This window comes from Crocuta crocuta, unplaced genomic scaffold (assembly GCF_008692635.1).
Source record: "Crocuta crocuta isolate KB4526 unplaced genomic scaffold, BGI_CrCroc_1.0 scaffold130, whole genome shotgun sequence".
In the NCBI taxonomy this organism is placed as follows: Eukaryota; Metazoa; Chordata; class Mammalia; order Carnivora; family Hyaenidae; genus Crocuta; species Crocuta crocuta.
This window is the reverse complement of record NW_027527920.1, coordinates 9,173,049-9,194,045: the sequence shown is the minus strand read 5'-3', so window position 1 is coordinate 9,194,045 and position 20,997 is coordinate 9,173,049. Positions and strand designations below refer to the sequence as shown.

Below are 20,997 nucleotides of genomic sequence, written 5' to 3'. Positions count from 1 at the left end.
TCCGGCGAGGCTTTTCCCCCTCTCTCCGCCGTCTTCTCTCCCTCGGTCTCCTTTCCCCTTTCCCTTCTGCAAGACAAGTTTTTAAACTTTGATGAACTCGCCCAGTGAACTTTCTTAAAGGGTCCGCTCGCTCCACGCTTTCCCAGCCAGTGGGAGGTGGAGCTGCGTGCCGGGCACCCGCGCCCCAGTGTCCCTCGCCCGCCGCCGCCCGGCGGCCCCACGAGAGCTGCGCCCGCGCCCGAAGCGGAGCTCCTGGGTCTACAGCTTCAGGAAGGAGGCCCCCCCTTGGACCCTGATTTGGGGTTGTGGGGGTGTTCGGCGCACTCATTTCACTCCCAAATCCAGCCTCCCAGTCCACACTCTTGTCTTCCCCGAGCGCAGAGCTGTTGGGGGCCGGGTTCTGAGGACGACGGCCATCGGGGACCCGACACCTGGGCTTTGGCTCTGACAGGCAACTGTTTTGCTGCGTGACCTTGAGGAAATCACTTCCCCTCTCTGGCTTCAGGCTTCCAGCCCAGAGGGTGGGACTTAGATCAAACTCCCTTCCCGCTCCCAGTCACTGAATAGAACTCTGGGCGGGGAGATGAGTCTTTGGAACCCAAATGGTTATTAGCCCAAGGAGGGGGTACCTCGAAGGACCTAGAAGATTCCATTCGCTTTCCTCCCCTCCGTTCCCATCCCCGCTTTTGGGTCCTCGCCTCCCTCTGCTTAAATAACGCCCCTCCACACACACCTTTTCTCCTCCTATTCAGAGGCCCAAGGCGGGGAAGGGGGAGGGGAGAGCAGCCTAGTGGCCTGGGCGCGGTGGTGGTGACACCGCTCTGCGGGTCTGGAGCGCGTGGTCCTCCAGCCGCTTTGCCTCTGACTTGAAAACCCACGCTGACTGGGCCAGCGCCTGCTGCCACCTTGTAAACACCCTTGCTCCCTTCGGGTCTCGCTGCCCTCTGTGTCGGCCTCGCCCGGGAACTCGATGACCTGCGACCCGGGGAATCCTGGCCAGATTTCTCTGTTTGGACCTGGAAGGACACTGCAGAGGTGTTAGGGGAATCCTGTGTGACCCGGCCAGGATCAGGCGTCTGTGGGTGTGATTCTGACCTTCCCTGCCAAACCAGGTAATGGCACCTGGGATATTTGTTTGTTTGTTTTAACATTTGTTTATTATTGAGAGACACAGCATGAGCGGGGGAGGGAAAGACACAGAATCCGAAGCAGGCTCCAGGCTCTGAGCTGTCAGCACAGCCTGACATGGGGCTCAAACTCACAAATCCCACGATCATGACCTGAGCGGAAGTCGGTGGCTTAACTGACTGAGCCACCCAGGTGCCCCTTGAGATTGGAAGTGGTGTGGAGAGCGGGTGAAGTGAGAGAAGCTGGGTTTGTAGTCGTGAACCAGTCAGGACCCCGACCCTGGACAAGTGACTCAACTCTTCTGAGCCTCAGTGTGCTGACCTCTAAATAGGGCTGGCACTACCATATGGGAGTGGGAAACTATACAATGTTCCTGTGACTTGTCCCCTCCCCCCACAAATTATAATCTTCCTAACCTGCCATTTCAGAGATAAGTAAATTGAAGCCTAAAAAATAGACGATATCTTTCCTAGTGACATATTCATTTAGTAAATTGTTGAACATCTACTGTGTGCCTGAGAACCACTGTGTGCTAGGGAACCACTGTGTGCTGGCATCAAGACCAGGAGCACCCTGGCTTCCCACCACCCCCATTGCCAACACATGGTTCAGGCCCTGTTATGAAGGGAACAGTCTCCTATAGGAATCAAGCACTCATATTAGTGAGAGGTGTTTCACTTTACCAAGAGTTTTCTAGGTACTCCCAACTTCTGGCACCTCCAGGTGGAGCCATCCTAGTGAACCCATGGGTATCCTGACCATCCTTCCGAGGCCTCAGTCCATTCTGTCTGAATTCCCACTCTTAACCCCTCTTCCCTAGAAAAGGTCTTCCCATCAGGCATGTCTCCAACTTTGGCCCAGCAACATTCTTCCTCTTCCTCCCCATCCCGGATCAGTCCAAATCCTCCCTTCCCTCAAAATCCTTCTTCAGCCCCACTTTTTCCAGGCAGAGGAGCCTGGCCAGTTTTCTAAACTCAGGTAACCTATAGAAGTTAGTTTGAGGAGTGCCTGTGTGGTTTAGTTGGTTAACTCTTGATTTCCCAGGGTCATGGGATTGAGTCCTCCCACCCCACCATAGAGCCTGCTTAAGATTCAGTCTCTCTCTCTCTCTCCCCCCCACCCAACTCGGCCCCTCTTCCCCCCTCCGCAGCTCTTTGTGTGCACACACACTTCCTCTCTCACTCTCTCTCAAATAAAAAACTAAAAGTTTGAATTTTTCAAAGAGGAAGGGATTCTCATCTTGTCCTCAGGTCTTCATTTTATAGATGAGGAAGCTGAGGCCCAAAGAGGTAACAAATGAGGGCACCTGGCTGGCTCAGTTAGTTAGTGGAGCATGTGACTCTGGATCTCAGGGTCCTGAGTTTGAGCCCCATGTTGGGTGTGGAGATTACTTAAAATGAAACAAAACAAAACAGGGTCCACAATTGACTCCCATCACTGTATTTTTCCATGATATGAATCTGATGATTATTTAAATAATCTTTATTACTTTTGTGATGATAAGAACTACACAAGCTTATTGTTGAATAGTTAGAAGCGACGTATAGTTTAGAAAACAATTTGAAATCTGGAGAGCAAGATTATTATTTTCCTCTAGTCCCTTTGTGCATATTTTAAAAATCAAAATTGCCAAGTAGTTTAAATACTCCTTTTTTCCCTTTAAATGTGTCATGAGGGGCGCCTGAGGGGCACCTGAGTGGCTCAGTCGGTTAAGCATCCCACTTCGGCTTAGGTCATGATCTCACGGTTCGTGGGTTCGAGCCCCACGTGGGGCTCTGTGCTGACAGCTCAGAGCCTGGAGCCTGTCTTCAGATTCCGTATCTCCCTCTCTCTCTGACCCTCCCCTGCTCACACTGTCTCTCTCTGCCTCTCAAAAAATAAATAAATTATTTTAAAAATTTGTCTTGAACGTTTCTTTTTAAGTTCTTTCATCCTAATTTTTTTCAAGTTACGCTCCACACCCAATGTGCCAGAAGTTTATCTCTTCTTCAAGACATTTGCATGATTTCCAGTTTTTTTCTTTTTTGCCTTCATAAGAAACACCTTATATAAAGATTCTTAATGCCTCAGAAAGCTTTCTGTGTGACCAGACCTTAAGCACTTTTTTACAAAGATTTTATTTATTTTTAGCTTTTTTTTTTTTTTTGAGAGGCAGAGAGAGATAGTGCACGAGTGGGTTAGGAGCAGACAGAGAGAGAGACACAAACTGAAGTAGGTTCTAGGCTCTGAGCTTTCAGCACTGAGCCTGATGACAGGCTTGAACTCAGGAACTGCGAGATCATGACCTGAGCTGAAGTCTGCTGCTTAACCAACTGAGCTACCCACATGCTCCTTAAAGACTTCAGCTCAGCCATCTCTACACCCAATGTGGCCTCAAATTCACAACCCCAAGATTAAGGGTCACATGCTCTTCCGACTGAGCCAACCAGGCACCCCCAGACCCTAGGCACTTTAGCAGCAGCAACTTATTCATCTGTATAGCCTCAGTGACCCCAAAGGGATTTGGAGATCATACAGATGCAAAGCTCTCACCCAGCCTGGCATGAGTAGCCATGGAAGGTAACTTGGGGTTGATGCAGATGGGGCTAAAGAGAGAAGAGTTCAGGGTATACAACTCTGGCAGACTGCCTGGAGGTTGGGAACTTCTCTGTTTTACCCAACTGTAACCTAGTAGCCCAGAGTCTAGTAGGCTTTTCAGCGTCCCCGTCCTTCCCCAGTGCTAGGCTTCACATCACCTCTAAACTTCTCACATTTCTGTTCCTTTTGCCTGGAACCATCCCCCTTTCCCAACTTCCTGACCTTCCTGAAGGTTCTCAGAGTGTCTTCTCCGTGTCCTCATGAGCCTGGGAATCCTGGGAATCCCTTGTCTTTCAGTCTTACCTACGACATGGGAAAATCTCTGACTCTGAGAAGTGTTCACAAACCCTGTTAAGTGAATAGACGCCCACCCTGGATCTCTGCAGCCACCTGGCCTCCAGCAGAGAGCTCGATGAGTGGTGGGCAGTTGCAGAAGTACGTATTCAGTAAACCTTTGTTGAAATTGTACTGGGCCATTCCTGGGGCCTCCAGGTTATCTGACGCCTGTGGCCCCTTCTCTCTGACTTACTGCACACACATTATCATTTGTTGTTTCATTCTTAGGATAAGGAGAAGAGTCAGACGCCCTCACTCTTGAGAAACCCTGCCTGGGATCTGGCACCCTGAGGGTGGGCCTGGCTACGTCCTGGCAGGCCTCCTATTCTAACTCCACCTCCCCACCATCAGGAAAGCCTGCGCAATAAGGCATGTAGAGAGGGTGACCTTGAGGCCCAAAGGCTAGGATGTATTTTCTTGGCATTTATAGGTTTAAACTCCACTTGGGTGCAAGAGGTCTCAGGAAGGGAAGGCAGCAGGATGCTGGCATGTATAAAGTTTCTGCTTCTCCCTATCCCAGGCAGTGAACATGTCTTCTCATACCATCCTCCCCTTGTCCCTGCTACGCCTAGTTCTAGATTAGAAAACGGGCTCAGAAGTATTGGGGGAACTCGCCTAGCTACTGGCGGATGGCAGGGATGGTGGGAAAAGCATGAAGCAGCCCTGTGTTGGGATTCTGATTTGGTGACTTAGCGTGGACAAGTTCCCAGCTAAGTATCAATCAATTCATCTGTAAAATGGGGAAACTAATCCACAACTTCAGGGATGTGTTACGTAAGACAAATCACCTCATGCTAAGTTCTTGGGGGTTGTGATTATTGCTGGTGGTCCTACTGCTAGTTTGAAGGTCAAGGTCAGAGGAGTGCAGATCAAGACCAGAGACTGGGTCATTTCAGCCCATTTCTTCTCTTGCCTCCTTTACTCTGGGCCACATAGTAGCCTATATCACAGGTTCAAATCCAAGGGAAACAGCATCTCCAAAATACCTGTGCCAGAAGATCTAGGTTTAAATCTAGGCGACCGTACCAACTTGTGTGCCCATGTGCAGGCAGTTTACTTTCTAAGACTTAGTTTTCCCATAGTAAAACTAGAGATGCCTTTAGCCTTCATGAGTATTATCCAGGCTTTCGCCGGTGCTAAGTGAGATCCTGGCTCTGGAAGTTCTCTGCTGGTCTCAAAGCTGTAGGGCAACAGGAGGAGCCGTTATAAAATCACCAAAGGAATAGACCCTAGAACTTCACTTCAAAGAGGCAGCATCTCCCTCACTTCCAAAAAAAAAAAAAAAAAAAGTGTTATTTCTTCCATCCCCACGTGGCTGAAAATTAGGGGAGAATGTCATCCCTGAGGACAGGGATGATGGTTTGGTTTTGTTTTGTTTTAATCTCTGAATCCTCAGTACCCAGCCCAAGTCCTTGTAGGAGGGGTTCAATAAAGAACACCGGGGGCGCCTGGGTGGCTCAGTTGGTTAAGCGTCCAACTTCAGCTCAGGTCATGATCTCACGGTTCGTGGGTTCAAGCCCCGCATCAGGCTCTGTGCTGACAGCTCAGAGCCTGAAGCCTGTTTCAGATTCTGTGTCTCCCTCTCTCTCTGACCCTCCCCTGCTCACGCTGTCTCTCTCTCTCTCTCTCTCTCAGAAATAAATTTTAAAAAACATTAAAAAAAAAAAAAGGAACACTGAATGAATGGAAGGTTTGGGTTACCATAGAAAAATCCCTGAGAGAAGTATTTTTATACTAATATGTCAATGACTGCATTTCTCCCAAGATGGGGAGAGAATGGGATGCCAGGAACCTGCAAGGAAAGCAGAAGATTAAAAAATAATGATCAGAAACCCAAAAGGGGTGTCTTGGCAGGACGAAGTTTTTTAGGCCGTGCTCTGGGCTCCCAACTTACACCCTCCCTCTCAGCAGCCAGAGCCCCTGCCCCAGCGCCAGTTTCTACCTGACCACTGGCCAGTGGCCTTCCCAGATGGGGAAACTGAGGTTCAGCAGCTGAAATCTCTTGAGGTCACACAGCATGGTACTGAGTTCATTTCATACTTTCTATTTAATGCCAAAAGAAGGTGGCTTAGAAGTTTTCTGTTTAAGAAAAAACAAAACTAACCAGAGATCTTTTCCTGTAGAGTCCTCAAATTTTATTCCCCAGAAAGTCAATGTTTTTTAAAAAAAAGAGAGTTTTCAGTTTTGGCAATGATTACATGGTACTTGCTAAACTTTTACTGGTTTTGAGTCCTTCCCAGGGAACCAAAGGTCACTGGGAATGCCTCTCTGGCCTGCCTCCCTGCCTGTCGCTGGCCTCCTAGAAACAGGGATAGGACCCTGTGGATCAGACTAACGCTGCAGAATGGCCTGATGTGCCCGGGAAGCTGACCCCACAGGGAAATTTCAGAGAGAGACCAAGGAGCTGAAGTAGGAATGGCTGCACTTGTCCAGGGTCCAGTGGGGTATGTGACAGTTTTGGGGCTCTGCATGGGGGGGGAGTAGAGCAGGGCAAGGAAGGAAGATGAGCTGGCATCACGTCACCACTGAAAGTGGCAGTGAGACTTCTGTGCCCTTCATCTTTGCAATCTTTTATGCCTTCCCAAAAGCCTACTGTTTACGGGGGAAGGGGGCAGCTGCACTCATTCTCTCCAGGGCCTTAGGAATTTAAGAAGGCTGTAGGAGGAGAGGGCAATGCTTTGCCCAAAGGAATGCTTTCCACGTTGTGGGTGTTAAGGCATTGCAGATCATAGAATCCATGTTAGAAGGGACCCTAGAGATCATCCAAGCTAGTGGACCTCACACGTGGCTGCAGACTAGAATTGTCTTTGGAAAAAGACACATTCCTGGGGCCCATGTGAAAACAACTACAGCTAAATCTCTGGGGGTAGATCTCGGGAATCCCCCCGTACCCTCTCAGCTAGAACCCAGGACTCAAATCCAGGCATCTGTATCAAACACTTGAATCTCTACCAAAAGCTAATCCAGCCTCTGCCTGAACTTGGGGAGAGGCCAACTCATACCCCCCACCCCAAACTGCTCACTGCATTGCTACACCGCCAGCTCTACTTATGGCAATACTGTTATCAGGTAATGATTAGTGATCATTAACATTTGTCACATACTTGGCCATTGACCCAGTAGCACAGAGGCTAAGCTTCCAAGTTCTAGACTGAGACAGGCCTGGGTTCAAATCTTGCTGCACTTTACATTTGTTTTTGTCACTTTGGGCAAAGTGACAAAGGACTTTGAGCCTCAGTTTCCTCATCTGTGAAATGAGGACACTTTGTGTGGAATCATGTAACAGTGCTTAATACCATGCTTGGCATCATCTACCGTCAATTAGAATGTTGTTCCTCCAGGTAAACCCAAATTCTGTCTCCCTGTGCCTCCACCCAATATATAAGGCCCTGGGCTCCATGGGTCCATAAAGTAAACCCATGCCCCCATGACCATGGGCAGTCCTGGGCAGACAGCAGGCCCCTTTCCCAGCACCTGACGCTGACTCCTGTCCCCTCACACCTTGTTTGGCCCCTCTACTGAGAGGTTTGGCCCTAGAGATGATGAAATTGTGGGAGGGGGACTGCTCAGCAGGCCAGGACTCCAAGAGTTCCTTGAGCATGTGGGGAATCAGAGCAGCTTATGTGAAAAGGGCTGTAGAGAACAGTGATCCCAGGAGAGAAGAGATTGTCTCCTGCACTTTGCAAGTCTAAGGCCACTAACCCAGGCAGCCCCCCTGTTTGCCTCAGCTTATTCACCTTTCACAGCTGGCCAGGTAGATGATTTCTCCATATTTTACATTTGACGCACAGAGAGGTTAAGTAACCTGTACAGTGATGCACAGCTTTAACGACAGACCTAGGATTTGATGCCAGGTCTCCCTGTACCCCATACCCAGAACTAGAATGAAACAAAGGAGTGAAATTTGAATTGAGGTCTAAGTCCAAAATCCAGTTTTCTTTCAGAAATCATCTAGATAAATATTTGCTCATTTCTTACCTAACAATATAACCCTTTGCATTTTTACAGTATGCTTTTTTCCCCATTATGTACACCTTCATTATTTCTTCTTTTTGGGGGTGGAGGAAGTGCTGATATTTGCTCGTGGTGCTCATGGCATAAAATTCACAAGGTACAAAAGAATATTGAAAACAATTTTCAGTTCTTCAATTACCATATGTCCCAACAATTGCACTCCTAGATATGTACCCTCAAAGAACTGAAAACAAGTATTTAAGCCAAACTCTACATAAGTCTTCATAGCAGTGGTATCCCCAATAGCCAAAAGGTGGAGACAACCCAACTGTCCACCAACTGATGAATAAACAAAATGTGGCATATCCATAAAGAGGAAAATAAAATCCATGATGAGGAGCAGCATGGATGAACCTCAAAAACATGCTAAGTGAAAGCAGCCAGACACAAAAGGGCACATACTGTATGATTCTGTTTAGATGAGGTATCTAGAATGGGCCACTCCATAGAGAGAGCAGATTGGTGGCTGCCAGGGGCTGGGGGAGAGGAGATGGGAAAAGACTGCTAGTGCCTATGGAGGGTTCTTTTTAGGGTGATGAAAATGCGGAACTACATCCAGGTGATGGTTGAACAATATGGAAATTGTACACTTTAAAATGGTTCAAATGGGGGGGAGGGGGGATGGGCATGGAGGAGGGCACTCGTGGGGATAAGCACTGGGTGTTATGTGGAAACTAATTTGACAATAAACTATTTGTAAATAAAATAAAATAAAACAAAAAAATTAAAAAAATAAAAAAATAAAATGGTTCAAATGGGGGCGCCTGGGTGGCTCAGTCGGTTGAGTGCCCAGCTTCGGCTCAGGTCATGATCTTGCTGCCCATGAGTTCGAGCCCTGCGGTGGGCTCTGTGCTGACAGCTCAGAGCCTGGAATCTTGTTCAGATTCTGTCCTCCTCTTTCTGCCCCTCCCCCATTTTCTCCCTCCCTCCCTCCCTCTCTCTCAAAAATAAATAAACATTAAAAAAAAGTTTTTTAAATAAAATGGTTCATTTCATGTTATGTGAATTTTACCTCAACTTTATAAAAAGAATATTGAACGTTGAGTCTCTCCCCCCAATCCTATCCCTTAGCAACTGGCACATGTTCCAGAGATATTCTGAGCATTTCTAAACATTTGTGTGTGTAGTTTTTCCATATAAATGGCAGCATGTTGGATACGTCGTTCTGTGCCTTGTTTCTTCTACTTAACGGATTTTGGAGATTATTCTACGTCAGCACATACAGACTTGCTAGGCTCTTGCTTTTGACATCTTTATACTGTTCCATTTTCTAGACGTGCCCTGGTTTATCTAGCCTGTCTGTTCCCTTTTGATGGAAACTTAGATTGTTTCCAGTATTTTGCTATTTCAAACAAGGCTGCTGTGAATAGCCTTGTACATGGGTCATTTCATACATGCCTCTATCTGCAGGGACTTCCTAGAAATGGAATTACTGGGTCAAAGGGCATGTACATTTTAATTTTTCCAGTTGCAAAAATAATGCATACTTGTTATACAAATTTCAAACAACTCTGAAGCTCATAGGCTAAAAAGTGAAAGAAGCTCTCTCCACAACCCATCTCCCTCTCCTTTTCCTTCGTCTGCCTCCCTTTTCTGTGCACTTCCTCCTTGGCTCCTGGCCTGCAGCTCTCAGAGCCTCCCCTGCCTGACTGATTCTGGGTCTCCCCTCCTCCTACCCACCCCTCCCCCACCTCTTCCTTCCCTTACCCCTCAGTAGAGACTTTCTCATCTATCCCCAGGGCCTGGGCTGGGACTTAGGGCTTGTAGTCAAATATAGCCTGTTACCACCAAACCTACCAATAGCAGGTCCCTGGCAAATGCTTTCAAATCATAAAATGTTCAAACCAAAAGATTAGGGGCTACTCACCCAATTCTCACATTCCACCTTACATAGGAGGCAACTGAGGACTAGAGAAGGGAAATGTGGCTCAGTGAATGGGTTTACAGAGCCAAGAAGAGAAGCCACATTGCCTGACACCCTGTCCAGGAGTCATTTCACTAATTTAATCAAAAAGAAATAAAAGGGGCGCCTGGGTGGCTCAGTCAGTTGGTTAAGCGTCCGACTTCGACTCAGGTCATGAACTCCCAGTTTGTGGGTTCGAGCCCCGCGTCGGGCTCTGTACTGACAGCTAGCTCAGAGCCTGGAGCCTGTCTTCAGATTCTGTGTCTCTGTCTCTCTGACCCTCCTCTCCTCACGCTGTCTCTATCTTTCTCTCAAAAATAAATAAAACATTTTTAAAAATTAAAAAAAAACTAATCAAGATTTTGCACGTCACAAAGGTCAGGCAGTGTTCTAGGTATGAGGCTCTAGCAATGAATAAGATAAACCTCACATTATTCTCAGGAAAACCAACAAAAAACAAGTAAACAAATAAAATATTGTACATGGTGGTTAAGTGCCACATAAGAATAGTGACTGGAACCCAGGAGTTTTAATTGGGTGGTGGTATCTGAGCTAGAACCTGAATGACAGGAAAGAGCCAGCTAAGCCAGCACATGCAAAGGTCCTGAGGTAGGAAGAATATTTGTGTATTCAACAGACAAAAAGAAGGTGCTCAGGACTAGTCACTTAGGGCCCTGGAGGCAGAGTGAGGTTGTTCTTCAAATCTTTAAGGTCAGCTTCAAACCCCAGTCCCAACCTTTCCTCCTAATAGTTCAGCCTAGAGGACAGAGAAGGGGCTCCTTGAACCCTTGCTGAATAAATGAATAAGCACTGTGTGTTAAAGGTGAGTGGAGAAGCACAAAGTTGTGTTACAGGATCCTGGAAGAGACATAGATTCAAGCCCCAGATTACTAGCTGTGTGCCTTAGGGCCTCTGTTGTTTACCTGTATAATTATTGTAATGGCAGCCAATTCTTCATGGACATTGTGAGCTATATAGTTACATCTATATGCAAATCTGCCCTTGTAGCCATAGTTGGAAAGCAGCCCTAGACAATACAAAAACAAAGGCATTGCTGTGTTCCAATAAAATTTTATTTGCAAAAACAGGCTGTGGGCCGACTCATACCTTAGAGAGCACTTAAAATGTACCAGGTACTGGGGTGCCTGGGTAGCTCAGTCAGCTAAGCGTCTGACTCTGATTTCAGCTCAGGTCATGATCTCATGATCTGTAGGTTCGAGCCTCGCATCACGCTCTGCACTGACAGCATAGAACCTGCTTGGGATTCTCTTTCTTCCTTTCTCTTTCTGCCCCTTCCCCCCAATAAATAAATAAACTAAATAAATAAACTTTAAAAAAATGTGCCAGGTACAGTCCTAAGAGCCTTATGTATATTAACACCTATATAATGAGCTCAACAGGTAAGTTGTTCTGTATCTCGTTTGGATCTTGGACACCACTGAGATTTAGGTGGTGTCTCTGCGTGTTCATTCCAGGAATCTACACACACAGAGCTGTGCACACAGCTGGGGACATTAAGGACCTTTTGAAGCTTTTGTGGTCTCCTCGATGGATAATCCTGAAAGCCCTTTCTGCCTCAGACTTTGTGCAGGTGGCAGTACAACAAATTGTGGACCGGCATTGGGAAGGATCTTAAAGGTAGAGTGGGAATGAACCAGAGACTTACAGAGTGGCTGGCTCCCCTGGGACAGTGGTGAGGTACCTAGCTGAGAAGACTCTTTAGTGTGAGATCTAGACAGCTGTCTTCCCAGAGAAACGTGGCCCCTGGAGGGCTTCCTTCCCAAGTGAATGGCAGAAAAAGCCTAGCCTGGAGCCCCCCTCAGTCCTGTCTCCTGGCAGCAGGGTGCACATCTCTTCAACTCTATTCCTCTGCTGTAAAATGAAGGAGTTGGGTTGGACTCATTCTTTCCAGTGGGAACCCACTGTACACCAAAGACGACCTCAGACCTCACCAGCGATGAAGCAGCCTCAAGCACAAAGAACTATATCAAAGCAGAATGGGACATGGGTACAGGAAACAAACAAGGTATACAGACCCTTGTTTGGCGGGAGTGTCAGGGGAACAGAGAGGTCTAAGCAGCAAGGCAAGAAGTAGAATTGGGTCCATGTGTTGTTAGGGCCCTGGTGGAAGCTAGGCCAAGGGTCATCAGGAGATGACAACTACAAGGCCTTAGGGGTAGAGACAGACACACACACTGAGCCTCACAGAGCTTTGTAGGAGGGAAGTAGGAGGGAGGGACAGTGATTCCTGAGGCCTGGGTGTAGGGCACCAGGGGCAGGACAGAGAAGAAAGTGGGAGTTGATAGGACATTTGTCTCTCAGGCTGGAAACGGGAGGCTAGCAGGGGACAGATTAAGGAAAATCCCGCCCAATGTGAATGGCAAGCAGTGGCTGCCTTCCCAGAGAAGAGATGTTGGTAGATGCTGCGGGAACCAAGTTCCATTGCTCCCCTTCTACCTCTTAATGCTATTCTGGGAGGCCCACAATGCGCATTAGCATGTGAAAGGCTCAGAGGGGGCAGTGAGATACCTGTTTAGCTGATTCTACAGGTGATCTGACTGCTTTGGGTCTGGGGGCTCATTGAGGCTCACATGTGAACTTACTGGAAAAACATTCCAGACAAAATATATCTAAGCAGGCATCAAAAAGATTTAACCATCAAGGTACCTGGATGACTCCGTCGGTTGAGCATGCGACTCTTGACCTTCGGGGTCCTGAGTTTGAGCCCAAAGTTGAGTGTACAGATTACTTAAAAAGGGGGGGGGGATTTAACCATCTGAAAAAGTTGAATGTATTTTTAATTTTTTTTCTAAAAATTTTTAAGTTTATTTTTGAGAGAGAGAGAGAGCGGGGGGCAGGGGGGGAGCAGAGACTGGGAGAAAGAGAATCTCAAGCAGGCTCCACACTGTCAGTGCAGAGCCCAATGTGGGGCTTGAACCCACAAATTGTGCTGAGCTGAAACCAAGAGTTGGACATTTGACCAACTGAGCCACCCAGGGCCCCAAGTATATTTTTTAAATACATTTTTAAATGTTTTGAAGTAAAGTAGCTTCGGTTAGAGGGATAGATAGAGTAAGCGTTATGCTGCTTAAAGAAACTTGAGCCTTATCCATCTCTAGTGGAACCCATCTCCCCATAACATTCTAACCCAAGAGGTTGGGGCTTGTTATCCCTGTTCCAGATGAGTCAGCTGTGGATCAGAGAGGTTTAGAAGCTGTTCCAAGATCACACAGCAGGAAAGTAGGGAAGCCAGGACAGGACTGGAACCCAAGTATTTCTGACCTCTGATTCCTTGCTCCTAACCTGCAGGACATACAACCCGGCAATTAAACATAACTCTTCAAAAGTCAGGATTAAAAGTTGGTTGGCAGGGCGCCTGGGTGGCTCAGTCGGTTAAGAGTCCGACTTTGGCTCAGGTCATGATCTCATGGTTTGTGGGTTCCAGCCCCACATCGGGCTCTGTGCTGACAGCCAGCTCAGACTCTGGAGCCTGCTTCGGATTCTGTGTCTCCCTCTCTCTCTGACCCTTCCCTGTTCATGCTGCCTCTCTCTCTCAGAAATAAATAAAAAACTTAAAAAAAAAAAAATTAAAAAAAAAAGTTAGTTGGCAATAAGGGCACCTGGTGGCTCAGTTGGTGGAGCAAGCGACTCTTGATCTTGGGGTTCTGAGTTCGAGCCCCACACTGGGTGTAGAGATTACTTAAAAAGAGAAGTTCTAGCCACCATTAAATCCATGGTTGGCAGACAATGCAGTCAAGTCCCCCTTTGCCTCCCACCGCATCAGTGCAGATGGCCTGTCCATTACCCGTCCTGAGCCCCCAGCTCTTTCAGAGCTTGCTGGCTGTCCTGAGACACTGAAGCCGAGAGAAATGGCAAGGTCTCAGGCCTGGGAGCGTGGTGGTACCTCCAGTGGAAATGGGCAAACTGAGAAGAAGAAACAATTTAGCAGGATGACTTTAGTTCATTTGTCATCAGACAGACTTGGATCCACCACTTACCAGCTACCTGACCAGGGACAATCAATAACCTGTTGTTGAATAAACTGCCAATGAGTAAACTTTCCGCGATTGTAGAATGGGGATAGTAGCAGTACTTACCTCACAATCCATATGAAAATGAAACCAGGGGCGCCTGGGTGGTTCAGTTGGTTAAGCTTCCGACTTCGGCTCAGGTCACAATCTCAACAGTTTGTGAGTTTGAGCCCCGTGTCAGGCTTTGTGCTGACAGCTTAGAGACTGGAGCCTGCTTCAGATTCTGTCTCCCTCTCTCTCTGTCCCTCCTCCACTTGTGCTCTGTCTCTGTTTCTCAAAAATAAATGTAATAAATAAATAATCAATCAATCAATCAGAGATCAGTACTGTGTGTAACTCACTCAGCCCAAGGCCTGTATATATACACGGCAGCGTACATCGATTGTTAGTGTTGATTATCCTCAGGTGCTTGGGGTGGGTCCTGAGGTTTCTTTGCCATTCTGCAGGACTTTAATGAGTTCACATTTTGAACTTAACTCTCCCCCCACACACACCTGTTGAAACTGCAGGATTAAAGTGTCAGGAGAGTGAGTGGAAACCAGCCTGAGAGTCTGAAGCAAAGCTCAAAGGTAGTCTCTGGGTATTTGGAGCCAGGGTAGGGGGCTTCTGCACAGGAGCTCAGAGATGCTACCTGAGCTTTTTCCTCTTTTCAATCCTTGCTAAGCACTCACCCACCAACATCCCCCCTCCCCACACTCCATTTGAAGTCAGCCTTGGAGAGAGACAGCAAGTCAGGGCTCTCCAGTCAAAACACTAGAGGTGACAGTTTGCTCTGTCGAGCTATATGAACTTGGGCAAGTCACTCAATGTCTCTCATTGGTAGTTCCCCCATCTGTGCAATGGGATGTATAATAATGCTAATCCCAGGGGAGAAGTTGAGAAGGTGGGTCTACATTGTAAAGAGAGGATACAAAAGCACTTAGTAAACTTTTTAAATGTTTATTTTTGAGAGGGAGAGGGGGAGAGGGATCGCAAGACGGGGAGGGGCAGAGACAGGGAAGAGAGGGTCCGAAGCAGACTGTGCTGACAGCATCAAGCCCGATGTGGGGCTCAAACTCCCAAACTGCGATATCATGACTCGAGCAGAAGTTGGATGCTCAACTGACTGAGCCACCCAGGTGCCCCAAGCACTTAGTGAACTTTAAAGGCCACACAAATGCTGGGCATAAAGTTTCTCACAGAGCTGATACTGGCACGTCTTCCATGAAGCCTTCCTAGATGGCCCAATTGGAAGTGATTTCTTCCTCCACTGATCTCTCACTGCTGCTCACTGAAACATTGCATATATACATGCTGTCCCTATCAAGAGGCACAATTCTGAGTACAGAACAGGCCAGGTCTCCTGAATTTCAGCTACTATCTTGGTCGTTTCAAAACCAGTCAGGTTCATCCTATGTGGCTCTGCCACCTGCCCCCATACCTTGATGCATGGTGGAGCCCTTAACCCAAATGGATCAATAGGGTCTTTCCCTGAGAATTTACATTTGGATCTGTGATTGACAGGGAGTTAATTCAGCATCTCTGAGTAATTAAACCTGTAACATACAAAACTCAGAAGCTGGTAGCTTTCCTTTTCCACCATGTAGATGGGGAAACAGGGAAAGCTGTGATCAGAGAAGCACAGATAAGGGATAGGAAAAAGTCTTCTGGGACCCACAGGGCTCCATCGCTTTCTGAGGCTTCCTTCTAGTAAATTCCCTTTTTGGCTTAAACTAGCACTTGTAGGCTCTATTACTTCCTGAACTTTACAGAAAAGGGCCTCAGAAACACTTACCGGCATGCCTGGGGTCACATAGCAATTTAGCAGCAGAGACATCACAGGGACAGCAGGGAACCTGCTTGGGATTTTTTATCTCCTTTTCTCTCAGCTCCTCTCCTCCCTCCCCCAACAGCTGCACACGTGCTCTCTCAAAAACAAATACACATTTAAAAAAATGGTGTTTTAAACATTAATCCAGGTGTACTTGGCATGCAATAAACTGCATGTTGTAAAGTACAATTTGGTAAGCTTTTTTCTTTTTAAACTTTTTTTTCTTTTTTTTTTGAGAGAGAGCACTTGTAAGAGGAGGGGACCAGCAGAGAGAGAGAGAGAGGGAGAGAGAGAATCTCAAGCAGGCTCTGCACTGTCAGTGCAGAGCCCAATGCAGGACCCAATTTCATGACCCTGAGCTCATGACCTGAGCCAAAATCAAGAGTCAGAAGTCAACCAACTAAGCCACCCGAGTGACCCATTTGTAAGCTTTGACGTAGATATACATTTGTGAATCCATGGTCACATTCAAGATAATGACATAACCATCCCCCACAAAAGTTTCCTCCTGTCCCTCCTTAATCCCTCCAGCTCCCTGCTGACTGTCACCCCAGGCAACCACTCAGTTGCTTTCAGTTACTATAGAATAGTTTGCATTTATAGAATTTTATATAAATGGAGCCATACAATATGTACTCTTTTTTGTCTGTCTTCTTTCAGTCAGCTTAATTCTTTTGAAAGTCATCCATGTGGTTGTATTTCTTAATAGATCCAATTCTGTTGCTGAGTAGTAATCAATTACATGAATAGATAACAATTTTGTTTTTTATTTACCTGTTGATATACATTTGGGTTATTTCCAGGTTTTGGCTATTACAAATAAAGCTACTATGAACATTCATGTATAAGTCTTTATATAGAGATATATGCTTTTATTTCTTTTGGATAAATACTAGGAGCAAAATGGCTTGGTCATGTGGTAGGTGAAAGCTATGCTTAAGTTTTGCCAAGCTGTTTTTCAAAGTGGTTATACTGTTTTACATTCCCACCAGCAGTGTATGAAAGTTCTAGTTGCTTCACATCTTCACCAAACCCTTAGTGTCAGCCATTTTAATTTTAGAAATTCTGGGGCGCCTGCGCGGTTCAGTCGGCTAAGCATTCAACTTTGGCTCAGGTCATGATCTCATGGCTTATGAGTTTGAGCCCCACGTTGGGCTCTGTGCTGACTGCTAGCTCAGAGCCTGGAGCCTGCTTCAGATTCTGTGTCTCCCTCTCTCTCTGACCCTCCCCCGATTGTGCTCTGTCTCTCTCTCTCAAAAATAAACATTAAAAATAACACTAATAAAAATAAAGTGGTAACCAATAAGGGTTTAATTTTGTTTTCTGGAAATTCTAATAATTGTCTGTAATTTTTACTCTTAGGTCATTTATTTTTAGTTCGGGCATATATACGAAGTGTCAGTCAAATTTCTTTTTTTTCTTCCTATAGCTATGAATATTCAATTGTCCCAGCATCATTTGTTGAAAAGATTATCCTTTTTCACTTTTTAAAATAGATATAGGGCTATTTTGGTTATTAACTTCTTCTTGAGTTAGCTTTCACGCTGTGTGCGGTAAAGAATTTGTCCATTTCGTTTACGTTATCGAATTCATTGTCATAAAGTTTTTATGAATCATGTCAAGCACTTTTTCATGTATTAATTGGCCATTTGTGTATCTTCTCTGTAGAAATGTCTATCCAGGTCCTTTACTCAATTTTTAATTGTTTTTTTTATTATTTATTTTTTTAATGTTTATTTTGAGAGAAAGAGAGCATGTGCGCATGTGAGCGGCAGGGGGAGGGTGCAAGGAGGAGCAAAGAGAGAGGAGAGAGAATCCCAAGCAGGCTCCATGCTGGGGGAGGGGAGGGCAAGGTGGAGCTTTACCCCATGAACTGCGAGATCATAACCTGAGGCGAAATCAAGAGTTGGGCACTTAACTGAGCCACCACGCAGGTGCCCTTTTTATTTTCTCATTGTAAGAGTTCTTTATACTATATACAAGTCCCTTATCAGATACATAATTTGCAAAGATTTTCTCCCATTCTATGGGCTTTTTCCCTTTCTTGAGTGCCCTTTGAAGCACAAAACTTTTAAATTTTGATAAAGTTCATTTTATCTGATTATTCTTTTGTTACTTGTGCTTTTGACATCATATTTAGGAATCCTTTGCCTAATTTGGGACTTACTCCTATGTTTTCTAATAAGAGTTTTATGATTTTAGCTCTTACATTTAGATATTTGAAATGTTTTGAGTTACTTTTTGTATGTGATATGAGGTAAAAGTTCCAACTGCATTTTTTTTTTTTGCACATGACTGACTATCCAGTTGTCACAGCACTATTTGCTGTAAAGACTATTCTTTCACAATTGAATGGCCTTTGCACCCTTGTTGAAAATCAATTGATCACAGGCACATGGGTCTGGTTCTGGACTCTCAATTCTATTCCACTAACATATATGTCTATCCTTATGCTAGTACCACACTATCTTAAATTATTGTTGGCTGCTTTGTAGTAAGTTTTATTCTATTTTTTTAAAGTTTATTTTATTTATTTAGAGAGAGAAAGAGCAGGGGAGCTTAGGGCCCCTGGATGGCTCAGTCAGTTAAGCCTCCTACTCTTTCTTTTGGCTCAAGTCATGATCTCACAATTTGTGTGTTGGACCCCTGCATCAGGCTCCATGCTGACAGCGCAGAGCCTGCTTGGGATTCTCTCTCTCCTTCCCTCCTGATTGTGCTCTCTCTCTCAAAGTAAATTTAAAAAAAAGAAAAAAAGAAAAAGAGTCCGCCACTTAACCAACTGAACCACCCAGGTGCCCCTGTAGTAAGTTTTAAAGTGAGGAAGTATAGATCCCCTAACTTTGTTAATTTTCAAGATTGTTGTGGCCATTCTGGACCCCTTGCAATTCGAATATGAATTGTAGCATCAGCTTGTCATTTTCTACAGATGCAGCTGGAATTCTGATAGGGATTGTGCTGAATCTGTAGATTGAATAAATGGAGCCTATTGCTATCCTAACAATATTCAGTCTCCTGATTCATGAACATGGGATGTTTTCCATTTATTTTGATCTTCTTTAATTTCTTTCAACAATGTTTTTTAAATTTTTCACTTCTTTTATTAAATCTATTCTTAAGTATTTTGGTATACACTTTCACAGCATAAGCAGTATTCCTAAGTATTTTGTTCTTTTTGATGCTATTATAAATGGAATTGTTTTCTTAATTTTATTTCCAGATTCTTGATTTATATATAGAAATACAATCAATTTTTATATAATAATCTTTCATCATGCAAACTTGCTGAACTTGTTTATTAGTTTTAATAGTATTTTTGTGTGTGTGTGGATTCCTTAGGACTTTCTATATATAAGATCAAGTCATCTACAGATACAGTTGTATGTTCTTCTTCCTTACCAATCTTGATTATTTATGTTGAGAGAGACAGAGACAGCATGAGTGGCAAGGGGCAGAGAGAAAGGAGACTGAGAATCCCAAATAGGCTCTGTGCTGCCAGCAGCAGAGCTTGCTGAGAGGCCTGAAACTATGAACCATAAGACCATAACCTGAGCAGAAACCAGAAGTCAGATGTTTAACTGACTGAGCCACCCAGGCTCCCTAGCTGTGCAGTTTTTATAGCTACCCTTTATCATGTGGAGGGAATTCCCTTCTATTCCTTTTTTTTTTTTTAAATGAATGGGTTTTGGATTTTGTTAATTGCTTTTTGGTTTTTTTCCACCCTTTGAGACAATTATGTGCTTTTTGGGTTTATTCTATTGATAAAGTTTATTACAGTAATAGATTTTTGGAGGTTAAACTAACCTTGCATTCCCAGGATAAATCCCAGGTGGCAGTGGTGTAATTCTTTTTACATATTGCTGGATTCAGTTTGCTAGTATTTTGTTGATTTTTGTCTCTATATTTTTCTAATGTTTATTTATTTTTGAGAGAGAGAGAACAAGCAGGGGAGAGGCAGACAGAGAGAGAGACACAAAATCTGAAGCAGACTCCATACTCGGAGCTGTCAGCACAGAGCCCGACACAGGGCTTGAACCCATGAACCATGAGATCATGACCCGTGCTGAAGTCAGACACTTAACCAACTGAGCCACCCAGGTGCCCTTTGTCTCTATATTCTTAAGAGATATTGGTCTGTGGTTTTCTATGATCTCTCTTTGTCTGGTTTTGGTATCAGACATAATAAAATTAGTTGAGAATTGTTTCCCTCTCTTCTGTTTCCTGAAAGAGTTTGTGAATAATTGGTATTCATTCCTCTTTAAATATTTTGTAGCATTCCTCAGTGAAAGTATCTAAGGTTGTGGGTGATTTCTTAAATTAATACTTGTCTCTTTACTTGTTATAGGTCAATACAGATTACCTATTTCTTCTTGAATTGGTTTTAGTAGTTTTTTTTTTTCTAGGAACTTGTCCATTTCATCTGTTATTAAATTTATTGGCAGAAGATTGTTCATAGTATTCCTTATGCTTTTATATAATCCTTTTTATTTCTGTAAGGTTGGCAGTAATGTTCCTTCTTTCATTTCTGATTCTAGTGATTTGAGTTTTCTTTTTTCTTGGTCATTGTAAGGGTTTGTCAGTTTTGCTGACCTTTTCAAAAAACAGCTTTGGGTTATTGATTTTTCTCTCTTTTCCTATTCTGTTTCATTGATTTACACTCTAATTGTTACTGTTTCCTTATCTCTGTTTGCTGTAGATTTTTCTGGTGTCTTTTTTAGTTTGCTTTCCTTTTTATGGTGTCTTAAGGTGGAAGGTAAACATTTTAGGTTGATGTATTTTTTATTTATGTATTTTATTTTAATTTTATTTTTTAATGTTTATTTTTGAGAGAGAGAGAAAGAGAATGCACACACACACATGTGTGAGCTGGGGAGGGGCAGAGAGAGGAAGGCAGAGGATCCTAAGCAGGATCTCCACTGACAGCAGAGAATCTGCTGTGGGGCTCAAACTCACAAACCTTGAGATCATGATCTGTGCTGAAGTTGGATGCGTAACCAATTGAGCCACCCAAGTGCCCATTATTTTAATTTTTTTAAGTTTGTAGTTGTTCATTTCTTTAAGTAATCTCTGCACCCAATATGGGGCTTAAACTCAGGATCCTGAGATCAAGAGTCACATGCTTTTCTGACTGAGCCAGCAAAGTACCCCTTTTTCTACATTTTAAAAATGTGCCTCCACTATCTTCTTGCTTGCATGGTTTC

At 44.8% G+C, this 20,997-nt stretch overlaps 1 protein-coding gene across 1 annotated transcript in view; it reads right to left on the bottom strand.

Moving 5' to 3' along the window:
* Window positions 1–14,240, bottom strand: part of RBPMS2 (RNA binding protein, mRNA processing factor 2) — a 41,008-nt gene extending 26,768 nt beyond the window's left edge. The window contains exon 1 of the mRNA XM_077747175.1: window positions 14,056–14,240. Coding sequence (XP_077603301.1) covers window positions 14,056–14,067 — 12 coding nt within the window. The 5' untranslated portion in view covers window positions 14,068–14,240. The remainder of the gene's footprint in view (window positions 1–14,055) is intronic.
* Between the last annotated feature and the right edge of the window lie 6,757 nt (window positions 14,241–20,997).